General features: G+C 43.1%; 2 protein-coding genes across 3 annotated transcripts; one reads left to right on the forward strand and one right to left on the reverse strand.

Moving 5' to 3' along the window:
- Positions 1-215: 215 nt before the first annotated feature.
- prdx5 (peroxiredoxin 5) lies at positions 216-5,120 on the reverse strand. 2 transcript variants are annotated; one of them, XM_059020375.1, is made up of 7 exons: positions 4,965-5,120; positions 3,376-3,510; positions 1,185-1,316; positions 1,012-1,050; positions 798-862; positions 523-650; positions 216-448 (listed from the first exon to the last, which is right to left on the reverse strand). In XM_059020375.1, the coding sequence occupies exons 1-6, from the start codon at positions 5,049-5,051 to the stop codon at positions 545-547; spliced, it is 564 nt and encodes a 187-aa protein (XP_058876358.1). In that variant the 5' UTR covers positions 5,052-5,120; the 3' UTR covers positions 216-448; positions 523-544. The 2 variants fall into 2 exon arrangements, with proteins under 2 accessions (XP_058876358.1, XP_058876357.1); XM_059020374.1 differs by having other exon boundaries at positions 216-650.
- A 5,589-nt stretch (positions 5,121-10,709) lies between these two features.
- LOC117968559 (phospholipase A and acyltransferase 2-like) lies at positions 10,710-13,485 on the forward strand. The gene is made up of 4 exons (XM_059020373.1): positions 10,710-10,903; positions 11,391-11,487; positions 12,175-12,422; positions 13,245-13,485. The coding sequence occupies exons 1-4, from the start codon at positions 10,889-10,891 to the stop codon at positions 13,383-13,385; spliced, it is 501 nt and encodes a 166-aa protein (XP_058876356.1). The 5' UTR covers positions 10,710-10,888; the 3' UTR covers positions 13,386-13,485.
- The last annotated feature ends 440 nt before the right edge of the window (positions 13,486-13,925 follow it).

Consider the following 13,925-nt stretch of genomic DNA (forward strand, 5'->3'; position numbering starts at 1 on the left):
GTAAGCCTTGGATAAAGGCGTCTGCTAAATAAACTAATAATGAATCTGTACTATAATAATATCATGAATCTTTATAATAATAATGAACTAGACTGTGCGTCTTGTCAGAATACAGCAACCCTACTAATAACAGAACAAATCACTCGACTGGTAATAGCTCTGAAACACACGAACAATAATAATAATATTAATAATAATAATGAAAGATGGACACATTTTGTTTTTAGGTTTCCAGTTCTCACTGAAGATGATTTTATTTTAAAACTGCAGCAACCATGACAACTCCACAGCCTGTATTCATGAAGAAGCAGCAGCTACAGAAAACACCCAGGGAGCTCCAGTGAGCGAGTGTCTGTCTGCTTGCTTGTGTGTGTGTCTGGGAGTCAGTCTGTGTGTGTGTGTGTGTGTGTGTGTGTGTGTGTGCGTGCCTGGGAGTCAGTCTGTGTGTGTGTGTGTGTGTGTGTGCGTGCCTGGGAGTCAGTCAGTCTGTGTGTGTGTGTGCGTGCGTGTGTCTGGGGGTCAGTCTGCGTGCTGGTCTCCCAGTCTAGACCAGTGACAGCATGCTGCTGGACAGGCTACAGGTGAGGCCGTGGCCATCAGGCTCCACGTTGAGCTTCTTCACAACCCCGTCCTGAATGAGCATGGCATACCTGAGAGAGGGAGGGAGGGAGGGAGAGAGAGGGAGGGAGAGAGAGAGAGAGGGCGGAAGAGAGAGAGTGAGTCACCAAACACACACAGGGGAGGGGAGGGGCGGGGAGGGGCTTGTTGATTTATTTTATATTTTTTTCTTGTATCACCTCTGAGATCTCTTGTTCCCCAAAACTTCCAGGAGGTGATCGTTATCTAGCACGAGATCCACAGCCTGAGAGACAGAGGAGAGAGAGAGAGGGAGAGGGAGAGAGAGAGAGAGAGAGAGAATTAGCTTTTTGTAAATATTAAATAAATAAAAAAGGTATTTTCATTTTTTTCATGTTTGCATTTCAGTTTGAATCGTGACTCCGTGGCGCTCACCTGAGTGAAAGCTCCTGTGGGGTCGGCCAGCATTCTCACCTGAGAGAGAGAGAGGAGAGAGAGACACACTATCATTAAACTGTGATCTTACAATGCATCACACAAGCAACCCCCTCCCCCCTCGCACTGTGACCCGCCCCCCTCCTCACCTCCCCTCCCCTCCCCCCCCTCACCTTCCCCTCCGCACCGTGCTCCTTCCCCCAGGCTGACATGACGAACACATCGTTGATGGAGATGCAGGCGATTTCCTGAATCCCCTTCGCTTTCATCTCTGCAGCCTGACTCACAAACCCGGGCAGGTGAGTCTGAAATCGAGAGAGAGAGAGAGAGAGAGAGAGAGAGAGAGAGAGAGAGAGAGAGAGAGAGAGAGAGAGAGAGAGAGAGAGAGAGAGAGAGAGAGAAGAGAGAGAGAAAGAGAGAGAGAGAGAGAGAGAGAGAGAGAGTCAGGGCGGACATGCAGGAAGTGGGGGGTGAATGAATCTGGGTTTGTTTTTTTGTTTTTTAAATCCCCCCCCAGGACAGACACAGCTGGCTATATATTCACACCGTCACTGTTCTGAGACTCCGATTTCAAACGCTCTCCTCCACGGAAACAAAACCACTCCCTCGCTCTCCGCGCCCGTCTGTGTTGCCATGGCGATGCAATCACACACCACCAACCCTCCACCCCACCCCACCCCACCCCACCCCCCCCCCCCAGCGCGTTGCTTAACAACGCGTCTCCTGGCTGCTTTCACTGAGGTACACGCCCTACAAGATGCACCTGCATTAGCGCCGGGTCGCTTACACAGTGCAGGGTTACGAAGAAGAAAAATCTATGAATAAATAAAATCTCTATTGTTTTGAACGGGAAGCTCAGCTTGCTTTGCCTGTGCAATACAGCTACACTAGACCACAATACCATTACATTACAATACAGCTACACTAGACCACAATACCATTACATTACAATACAGCTACACTAGACCACAATACCGTTACATTACAATACAGCTACACTGGATCACAATACCATTACATTACAATACAGCTACACTAGACCACAATACCGTTACATTACAATACAGCTACACTAGATCACAATACCGTTACATTACAATACAGCTACACTAGACCACAATACCGTTACATTACAATACAGCTACACTAGACCACAATACCGTTACATTACAATACAGCTACACTAGACCACAATACCGTTACATTACAATACAGCTACACTAGACCACAATACCGTTACATTACAATACAGCTACACTAGACCACAATACCGTTACATTACAATACAGCTACACTAGACCACAATACCGTTACATTACAATACAGCTACACTAGACCACAATACCGTTACATTACAATACAGCTACACTAGACCACAATACCGTTACATTACAATACAGCTACACTAGACCACAATACCGTTACATTACAATACAGCTACACTAGACCACAATACCGTTACATTACAATACAGCTACACTAGACCACAATACCGTTACATTACAATACAGCTACACTAGACCACAATACCGTTACATTACAATACAGCTACACTAGACCACAATACCGTTACATTACAATACAGCTACACTAGACCACAATACCGTTACATTACAATACAGCTACACTAGACCACAATACCGTTACATTACAATACAGCTACACTAGACCACAATACCGTTACAATACAATACAGCTACACTAGACCACAATACCGTTACATTACAATACAGCTACACTAGACCACAATACCGTTACAATACAATACAGCTACACTAGACCATAATACCGTTACATTACAATACAGCTCCACCAGACTGCTTCAGATCAGACCGTTGGGAGGTGAACCCGCGCAGAGGGAAGTGAGACCTTGACGGAAACGACAGCTTCCTCCTCTCCGTGACGCGGTGAGAGAGATCACATGACATCACTCTGTGAGATCAACACGGACGCCCACAACTTCCTGCTGCTGGAAACCATGACAACCAGCGTCCTCACTGCTAGTGTTGTTATTGCTACACTTTGAAATCAGTGCGACTTTTCAATGTTATGAAATCCATTCTCTCACCTCTTATTAGCTTTATTAACAGGATCGCTGGCCCCTCCCTTTAAAGGAGCGCTGACCATCTTTAAAATCCATTCTCTCACCTCTGATTATCTTTATTAACAGGATCGCTGGCCCCTCCTTTTAAAGGAGCGCTGACCATCTTTAAAATCCATTCTCTCACCTCTTATTAGCTTTATTAACAGGATCACTGGCCCCTCCCTTTAAAGGTACTTGGTGTGTAATTGATGTGTAATTGGTGTGTAATTGGTGTGTAATTGGTGTGGAATGCAGAGCTGCGGGGAGACTCTCTCTCTCACCTTGGAGCAGCCCGGGGTGAAGGCTCCAGGCACTGCGAACAGGATCCCCTTCTTCCCCTTGAACAGGTCAGCCATGGAGAGCTTGGTACCGGGGTCCCCCTCGTACACCTCCACTGAGGGGAGCTTCTCACCAACCTGCAACACAGCGGAGTTAACCCCTTACTGACACACTCCGAGAGGGAGACACACACACACACACACACACACACAGACACACTGAGACAGACAGACACACACACACAGAGACATACTGAGACAGACAGACACACACACACAGACATACTGAGACAGACAGACACACACACACACAGACATACAGAGACAGACAGACAGACAGACACGCACGCACACAGACATACTGAGACAGACAGACAGACAGACAGACAGACATACTGAGACAGACAGACACACAGACAGACAGACAGACAGACAGACAGACATACTGAGACAGACAGACAGACAGACAGACATACTGAGACAGACAGACACGCACGCACACAGACATACTGAGACAGACAGACAGACAGACAGACACACACACAGACATACTGAGACAGACACACACACACACAGAGACATACTGAGACAGACAGACAGACAGACACACACGCACACAGACATACTGAGACAGACAGACACACACACACACACACACACACACAGACATACTGAGACAGACAGACAGACACACACACACACACAGAGACATACTGAGACAGACACACACACACACACACACACACACACAGAGACATACTGAGACAGACACACACACACACAGACTAAATGACACGCTGTTTTCTCTACGAATTAGAATCTCGGTTTGTTTTTTTTACAAATGAAAAGCTTTTCACACCTTTACTCCAAGACTGACCGAATTTATTTATTTATTTTTTAAATGTATTTTTAAAAACAAACAAACAAACGTTACTATTATGAAAAAGTTTCGTGAATTCTCGGGGTCGGTCCCAGCTAGGAAAAAAACAAAGAAAAACAAAAACATACAAGTTTAACGACGTATTTATTATTATTATTATTATTATTATTATTATTATTATTATTATTATTATTATTATTATTATTCCGATGTTATCGTATTACGAACCTGGTTAAACTTTAGGTAAATAAAGTGTTTGATAAAACTGCACGTTACTAAAATAATAATTTTAAAAGACACGTTATACAGCACAAAGCATCAATTCAACGCACATAGATAAAAACATTTTTAGTTATCTTAAACTTGCGTACACCCGCCCTGCCCAGCCCAGCCCAGCCCAGCCCAGCCCCCAAAAAAACCCTTTTCATTCTGCATCAGGTAGATCAGTAACTAGATAGTTGAAGCGTGTGGAAAGTTGGCCAGACGCCGCGTTTCTGTAATTAATACAGCAGTCGCCGTGGCTGTGCTAGTGCAATACAAATAATGCATTTAATTTATTATAATTACACGAGGATTGATTAAACTCCCAGAAGCAGCGCGATGCGACGATTCCATATAACCAAGGTCGTTGCGCTAGACGTCGCTTTATTTGATCTGACTGTGTGTTTGTTCTTTTTAAAATAAAGTTATTTATAGGTTTCTGTTATCCTACCTTGATGGGCATGTTTGAGACGGCGGCTGTGTGGATGAACCTCGACAAAAACTGCGTCCTCCCTTTTGCGAGCGTTGTCAAAGTCATGGTGCTTGCGATTAAATACTCGAAACGCGGAAAGGGAGGAGAGAGGAGAGAGAGAGAGAGAGGGAGGAGAGAGGAGAGAACTGAACCTCGAACAGGGAGGAGGGAGGAGAGAGGAGAGAGAGAGAGAACACGTCACACTAGAGAGAGAAAAGAGAGAGGGAGGGACGGAGGGAGAGATTCTGTTTAATAGAGGGAGGGGGGCACTGTTTAATAGAGAGGGGGGAAGGGGGCACTTTTTAATATAGAGGGGGAAGGGGGCACTGTTTAATAGAGAGGGGGAAGGGGGCACTGTTTAATATAGAGGGGGAAGGGGCGCTGTTTAATAGAGAGGGGGGAGGGGGCACTTTTTAATAGAGAGGGGGAAGGGGGTACTGTTTAATATAGAGGGGGAAGGGGCACTTTTTAATAGAGAGGGGGAAGGGGGTACTGTTTAATATAGAGGGGGAAGGGGCGCTGTTTAATAGAGAGGGGGAAGGGGCGCTGTTTAATAGAGAGGGGGGAGGGGGCACTTTTTAATAGAGAGGGGGAAGGGGGCGCTGTTTAATAGAGAGGGGGGAAGGGGGCGCTGTTTAATGGAGAGGGGGGAAGGGGGCACTGTTTAATAGAGAGAGGGGAGGGGGCACTGTTTAATAGAGAGGGGGAAGGGGGCGCTGTTTAATATAGAGGGGGGAGGGGGCACTTTTTAATAGAGAGGGGGAAGGGGGCGCTGTTTAATGGAGAGGGGGGAGGGGGCACTGTTTAATAGAGAGGGGGAAGGGGGCGCTGTTTAATATAGAGGGGGGAGGGGGCACTTTTTAATAGAGAGGGGGAAGGGGGCGCTGTTTAATGGAGAGGGGGAAGGGGGCGCTGTTTAATATAGAGAGGGGAGGGGGCACTGTTTAATGGAGAGGGGGGAAGGGGGCACTGTTTAATAGAGAGAGGGAAGGGGGTACTGTTTGATATAGAGGGGAAGGGAGGGATTCGGTTTGCTATATTAATATAGAGGGAGGAGGGATACTGTTTAGTATTTTAAAAAATTCTTTGTCTGTATATCTGAGTCGGTTATTCCGTGTGTGTGCTTTGGCAACACAATTATTTTTATTGTCATGCCAATAAAGCCAATTTGAATTTGAATTTTAGAGACGGGCGTTTGTGTCGCACCGACCGACAAGGAGTGGCTCAGATTATTAGTGAAACCGGCGCCATTTCGGCTCCCCAGCGGGCTCCAGTTTGCGTTCTGAACGGCGGTGCTAGATCCAAACTGGCGGACACTGGTTCTCAGTTTCCTAGACTGGTTTGGCTCACTCGCGTTGCCACGGCCGCCCCGCCTCCGTTGCTATGGGGACGGAGAGGGGCGTGTACTCGGCGTTGGACCCCGCCCCCCTCCACACGCTGAATTTCTCAATAGGAAATGATTTCTGCGGTTTACAAATTCTTTGATTACGTAACTTTGTTTGCGGTACCAGATTCAATTTACAGAAACAATAAAACGGTCTGTCTTTACTTTCACTCGTTAAACAGGTTGGCCAGACAAAGACATATGATACAAATACAACTAAACAGGGTTTATAAGGTTCGAAACATTTGCTGGATTTGTAAATCAGTTTTTGTTTTAAAGCACGTATTCCCCAAAATGTATCTGATGCACAGAATTGTATAAAGCGCTTTACAATGCTTCCCTATGCTTTACCACACCTCTCTGTGCTTTACAATGCTTCCCTATGCTTTACCAGACCTCTCTGTGCTTTACAATGCTTCCCTGTGCTTTACCAGACCTCTCTGTGCTTTACAATGCTTCCCTATGCTCTACCAGACCTCTCTGTGCTTTACAATGCTTCCCTATGCTTTACCAGACCTCTCTGTGCTTTACAATGCTTCCCTATGCTTTACCAGACCTCTCTGTGCTTTACAATGCTTCCCTATGCTCTACCAGACCTCTCTGTGCTTTACAATGCTTCCCTATGCTTTACCAGACCTCTCTGTGCTTTACAATGCTTCCCTATGCTTTACCAGACCTCTCTGTGCTTTACAATGCTTCCCTATGCTTTACCAGACCTCTCTGTGCTTTACAATGCTTCCCTATGCTTTACCAGACCTCTCTGTGCTTTACAATGCTTCCCTATGCTTTACCAGACCTCTCTGTGCTTTACAATGCTTCCCTATGCTTTACCAGACCTCTCTGTGCTTTACAATGCTTCCCTATGCTTTACCAGACCTCTCTGTGCTTTACAATGCTTCCTTATACTTTACCACACCTCTCTGTGCTTTACAATGCTTCCCTATGCTTTACCAGACCTCTCTGTGCTTTACAATGCTTCCCTATGCTTTACCAGACCTCTCTGTGCTTCACAATGCTTCCCTATGCTTTACCAGACCTCTCTGTGCTTTACAATGCTTCCCTATGCTTTACCAGACCTCTCTGTGTTTTACAATGCTTCCCTATGCTTTACCAGACCTCTCTGTGCTTTACAATGCTTCCCTATGCTTTACCAGACCTCTTTGTGCTTTACAATGCTTCCCTATGCTTTACCACACCTCTATGTGCTTTACAATGCTTCCCTATGCTTTACCAGACCTCTCTGTGCTTTACAATGCTTCCCTATGCTTTACCAGACCTCTCTGTGCTTTACAATGCTTCCCTATGCTTTATCAGACCTCTCTGTGCTTTACAATGCTTCCCTATGCTTTACCAGACCTCTCTGTGCTTTACAATGCTTCCCTATGCTTTACCAGACCTCTCTAATACGATCGCTTTGCTGTGCTTTTAAGTTTGTATTGGGGGGAACACACGGCAGAAATAACAACATAAGGCGTTCAAAACTAAAACAGAAATACATTCAACCACGGGACTGTTGTGGGAGACGGTTTGTTTGATGTTGAAAGAAAGTGCTGAGTCGCTGTGACTTGAATCTGGAATCCACCGGCGTTCCGTAATTTCTAACGCTTCCTCCTCGACCCCCCCTTTCCCCCCTCCCTTCTGGTAAATGGACAGACGCAACACGAGAGTGACGCTAACGCCCAGGTGACGATTATTCTCTCCCGACTTCCTCATCATAGACTACAATTAGGACAAGGTTTGCCAACTGCTCCCGTAATTCCGGGACCCTTACATTATTTATTTATTGATTTATTTTAAACTCGGCCCATCTTGCTCGTTTGGTTGTTAGTAGCTTATTGATCCCAGAATCTCATCAAGCAGCTTCTTGAAGGATCCCAGGGTGTCAGCTTCAAACAACATTACTGGGGAGTTGGTTCCAGACCCTCACAATTCTCTGTGTAAAAAAAGTGCCTCCTATTTTCTGTTCTGAATGTCCCTTTATCTAATCTCCGCTTGTGACCCCTGGTCCTTGTTTCTTTTTTCAGGTTGAATTAATATACTATACGTTTAATTGCTCTGAGTCGAAATCGCTCTCAAACGTAATTGCTTACTGTATTTTTTTTAAATTTCTCTTAGTTGAATTAGGTTATATTTACTGCTGATTTTACTGGACTTTGTAACTGCGTTAATCTGTAATGTGATGACTTGTAATGTGATATTGTGTAATGCGATATTGTGTAATGTGATATTAAGAACATAAGAAAGTTTACAAACGAGAGGAGGCCCCATTCAGCCCATCTTTGCTCGTTTGGTTGTTAGTAGCTTATTGATCCCAGAATCTCATCAAGCAGCTTCTTGAAGGATCCCAGGGTGTCAGCTTCAAACAACATTACTGGGGAGACATATAGTGTAATGTGATATAGTGTAATGTGATATTGTGATGTAGTGTAATGTGATATGTTGTAATAACCGTCTGCTGAAAACTGCACCTGTAGAACTCCTCTGTTGTATCCTGGGACACTATCACCCTTCATGTAAATGTGCTTTATTTTGCTCTTATCTGCCCCCTATTTTACTGCATTTAATCCTGTACTTCAGAATACTGTAATCTGCCAAGTGTTTAACCTGTAGTATTTTGTATTTAATCACATCCTGATGTAACTATCACTATTTAATCATATCCTGATGTAACTATCACTATTATCTGCTGTATTATTGAATTGTGGTTTGTCACACTTGTACTTTACTTGAACAAAAGTTATTGTATTTCTTGCTCTTATTGTATTACTTGTATTGTAACACTTGAAATGTATTTGCTTACGATTGTAAGTCGCCCTGGATAAGGGCGTCTGCTAAGAAATAAATAATAATAATAATAACGGAATAAATAAATAAATAAATAAATAAATAAATAAATAAATAAATTAATTAATTGCGGCTGCGATTCTGTCCGGGGAGCATCGTGACGACGTGGATTAAAACCGTACTGCTGGAAATGTGACATGATAAACATGAATCCATCAAAACAGTGTGATTCCGTCTCTATAGAGAATTCCGCTCTCTCTCTCTCTCTCTCTCTCTCTCTCTCTCTCTCTCTCTCTCTCTCTCTCTCTCTCTCTCTCTCTCTCTCGGAATCATATTTAGTTTGCTGCAGGTAGTCGCTGTTTCACTAGGGACTTATTTCGGTGCTGCACTTTCTGCTGTTCATGCTGTATTCAACGCTGAGCGTGAGAAACGTGAAGCCTCGGTCTTCAAGGGTGATTGAATTTGATTGGACGACTAGGATGATTGCCGGCAATACATATGACAGCCGCTAGATGGCACTGCGATCACATTAGTGTTTCATTCATTGTAAATGTTATTCTGAATGCGTTGTGTGTGTTTCAGCAAACAGATGTTATGTGAAAACAAAAAATCTTGACATGCGCAGTTACACACAAAGTTCTAGTATCAAAATATGCGTACAGGTAGAGCTTCTTCAGCAAAAGCAGCAACAATCCATGTATCTTAGTATTTATTATTAAGTAGTCATTTATTATTATTATTATTATTATTATTATTATTATTATTATTATTATTATTATTATTATTATTATTGAGGAGGTTGTGTGGTCCAGTGGTTAAAGAAAAGGGCTTGTAACCAGGAGGTCCCCGGTTCACCTCAGCCACTGACTCACTGTGTGACTCTGAGCAAGTCACTGAACCTCCTTGTGCTCCGTCTTTCAGGTGAGACGTAGTTGTAAGTGACTCTGCAGCTGATGCATAGTTCACACACCCTAGTCTCTGTAAGTCGCCTTGGATAAAGGCGTCTGCTAAATAAACAAATAATAATAATAATAATAATTATTATTATTATTATTATTATTTAATGAGTCATTTTAATCCTCCTGTTCTGTCAGCTGAGATTTGGAATGTCCCGCTTATTACTTTTCCCGCCACTTTTTAATAAGAATTCCAGCAACGAATCGGATTCCCAGAGCAAGTGCCATCTGAAAAAACAAACCAAAACACACTTTTATAAGAGAAGGAATTAAAGTCTTGCATCGAGAACAGCAACGTACGCCTTCTGCATGAGCTAGATCCAGTTATTTATAAAAAGAACCATAAGTTCAACCCGCTAAACTTACATTTCCATCGCATTGACACGATAAAGCAGCTCCAAAATAATAATAATTAAAATTTTTAAAAGAATTGTAGAAATTATACAAATGCATCTCTTTATAGATAATTTAAGCAAGACTGGCACTGTGATATTTATCGAGGGTGTGAAGTGTTAAAAAAAAAATCACTCAAACTAAACTAAACTCAAACTCACTCTGTTTTGCTAACAGGTTGTCAATATCCTCCAGGCTGATATGAGAGGCTCTCTGGGGATAGTTTCAGTTTCATCTGTGAAGAGATTTCTTTTAAAAAAGCGCGAATCGGCGCTTGCGCGGATCAGCACACGCGTGTCGTGGGAATATAAAAGCGTCCGCTCTTCACCAAGGCTTATTCACGAGACCCTGCCGCTCTCACATCGTCCCGCAGCAGACACGCCACGATGACGTGTAACACGGTAAGTCCGCTCTTGAGTTGGTTTGGGGTCCGTTTGGAGTATTTTTCTTTAGTTCAGAATGATATTCCTGATGAAAATGAGCAAACTCCAGCAAGAGTTGAGAATTGGGACAAAGATACTGTTGTCTCTAACTGGACACCTCATTGGTATATTGCAATGCTGTCTGTGTATATGTGATTCATAAACATTATAACAGGTATTCATGTGTTGTGCATATATATATATATATATATATATATATATATATATATATATATATATATAATTTTTAATTTCTTAGCAGACTTACAATCGTAAACAAAAAATACATTTCAAGAATCACAGTACAAGTCTAAATACAATTAAGAGCAAGATAGAAAATACTGTGACTTCGGTTCTAGAAAGTGTATATATATATCTCCTAATGTCTGTATTCCGATACAAAGCTATATTAACAATCCCATGTTGATGATGTTTTGTGTGTGTGTGTGTGTGTGTGTGTGTGTAGCCTCGCCGTGGTGACCTGATCGAGTTTGACCGTGTCGGCTTCTACCATTGGGGGATCTACGTTGGTGATGGTTATGTCGTCCACCTGTCACCTGCCGGTATGAACACCACGTGATTTGTTTTTTGTATCATTATTATTATTATTATTATTATTAGTTTATTTAGCAGGCGCCTTTATCCAAGGCGACTTACAGAGACTAGGGTGTGTGAACTATGCATCAGCTGCAGAGTCACTTACAACTACGTCTCACCCGAAAGACGGAGCACAAGGAGGTGAAGTGACTTGCTCAGGATCACACAATGAGTTGAGGTGGGATTTGAACCGGGGACCTCCTGGTTACAAGCCCTTTTCTTTAACCACTGGCCCACACAGCCTCCTATAATGTTATGCGCTGTTGTTCATTTCATAAGCCCTGTGGAAAATGAATGGATCTGTCCAATGTCAGATGTTTGTAAAAGCAATCATCATTAAAGTGGATGTGCGTGCGTGCGTGCGTGCGTGCGTGCGTGTGCGTGCCTGACCCTGAGCAAGTCACTTCACCTCCTTGTGCTCCGTCCTTCGGATGAGACGTAAAACAAACGAGCTCCTATTGGAAGTGACTCTGCAGCAGCAGCAGCAGTTGTTGATGAAGCAGAGTTCACTCTCCTAGTCTCTGCGAGTCGCTTTGGAGAAAAGCGTCTGATAACTGAAGGATTAATTAAATACCTGAAAGCAATGGTCATTATGCAGGCTAAGGCAACGCACTCAAACATGTTTTTGCTCAGATCTTGTGTTTTATTCTTAGATAATAAGAGTGCCGCAGTGATCCCGGTTGACGTCAAAATTAAAAAGCAGAAGATTGACGTCGTGGCTGCCGGGCAGCCGTGGCGCGTGAACAACCTGCACGACGCAACCCGGAAGCACCGCAGTCCCCAGAAAATGGTTCAACTGGCCGAGGCGGAAGTGGGAAAAACGCACCGCTACGATTTAGCGGAACACAACTGCGAGCATTTCGTGACGGAGCTGCGGTACGGCGTTGCAGTGGGGAGACAGGTTCGCTTCGTTTTTGTTTCTCGCGGATCCGGGGTTTGACAGTGTTAATTCATACTCTGCCACCTGCAGCCTATGAATTATTTACTTAAGTGTTAAATAAAACATCTAAATTATTGTTCATATATATATATATGGGCAGCGGTGTGGAGTAGTGGTTAGGGCTCTTGACCGGAGGGTCGTGGGTTCAATCCCAGGTGGGGGGGCACTGCTGCTGTATTATTATTATTATTATTATTATTATTATTATTATTATTATTATTATTATTTATTTCTTAGCAGACGCCCTTATCCAGGGCGACTTACAATCGCAAGCAAATACAAATACATTCAAGTGTTACAATACAAGTCATACAATAAGACCCTTGTACCCTTGAGCAAGGTACTTTACCTAGATTGATCCAGTAAAAACCCAACTGTATAAATGGGGAATTGTATGTAAAAATAATGTGATATCTTGTAACAATTGTAAGTCGCCCTGGATAAGGGCGTCAGCTAAGAAATAAATAATAATAATATATTTAATTATCTCAATCCTCAAATTCTACGTGAGGCAAAATTTTTGTCCACAGCTCAGTGACGTGCAGGGGGGGGTCGGGGGTTGTGATTGGTTGGGTTTAAGCCCCTGCCTTCCTGCCCTTATGCCCCAAAAATGCCCTTTTTTCAGTCTTGCCCTGCTTGAAAAGTGCCCCTTTTTTTCTAGACGAGTACCTGTCTTTTAATATCCCCTGCACGTCACTGGCTGTCGTCATGATAAATACGTCATCGCTGCCCCGTTCACACAGAGTGAGCGTCACATTAAACAGCTACGTCATCTTTGTGCAGGGCACTATAGGGGTGATCCTGGGATCCGTTGTGGCGGCGGCGGTTGCTTTCAGTGTTGGAGCAACGTTGGGCGGAGCAATTCCGATTGGACTTTGTGTTGGATTTTGTTTAAAGAAACTGCTTAATAAAACTCAATTTTAACGGTAGTTTATATGTAACAATTCAATAATAAAAAAATAAATACATTTTTTTTAATAAAACTGTTGTAAAAGTTAACTGAACATCATGGTTGAATTAAAAAAAACAAACGAATTTTCTCAAACTGTGTCCTGTCTTGTGTTCTTCCCCTCTGTACTGGTAGAAAACGCCACGGACATTAAAAATACATTGAGATAGAAATGCAAAAAATATATATATATTTAACTTAAATCTTGTATTTTTTCCCCAGATTTATAAATGTTGTGATTTGAGATTTATATATATTTTTTTTTAATGTGTCCGATATAATTTATAAATCTAGTTCCAAGATTTAACATTTAGGCCTAGCTAAATATTTAACCGACCAGTGAAATCTGGAGTTTGTATGCAAATGAGCCCCGCCCGCTTTGTGCTTTCACGCGGTTTGATTGGCTCTTGTAATGCTGATATTTGCATATATTAGCACTACAAGAGCCAATCAAATCGCGTGAAAGCACAAAGAGGGCGGAGCTCATTTGCATACAAACTCCAACTGGCCAGTTA

The sequence above is a fragment of the Acipenser ruthenus genome, unplaced genomic scaffold (assembly GCF_902713425.1).
Source record: "Acipenser ruthenus unplaced genomic scaffold, fAciRut3.2 maternal haplotype, whole genome shotgun sequence".
Taxonomy (NCBI): Eukaryota; Metazoa; Chordata; class Actinopteri; order Acipenseriformes; family Acipenseridae; genus Acipenser; species Acipenser ruthenus.

Coding starts and splice junctions, on each gene's coding strand:
- prdx5 (XM_059020375.1), bottom strand. CDS start 5,051: ATGACTTTGACAACGCTCGCAAAAGGGAGGACGCAGTTTTTGTCGAGG. Junction 1,317..3,375: donor TCACCCCGGGCTGCTCCAAG/GTGAGAGAGAGA, acceptor TCTCGATTTCAG/ACTCACCTGCCCGGGTTTGT. Junction 1,051..1,184: donor AGCACGGTGCGGAGGGGAAG/GTGAGGGGGGGG, acceptor TCTCTCTCTCAG/GTGAGAATGCTGGCCGACCC.
- LOC117968559 (XM_059020373.1), top strand. Junction 11,488..12,174: donor CGTCCACCTGTCACCTGCCG/GTATGAACACCA, acceptor TTTTATTCTTAG/ATAATAAGAGTGCCGCAGTG. Junction 12,423..13,244: donor GCGTTGCAGTGGGGAGACAG/GTTCGCTTCGTT, acceptor ATCTTTGTGCAG/GGCACTATAGGGGTGATCCT.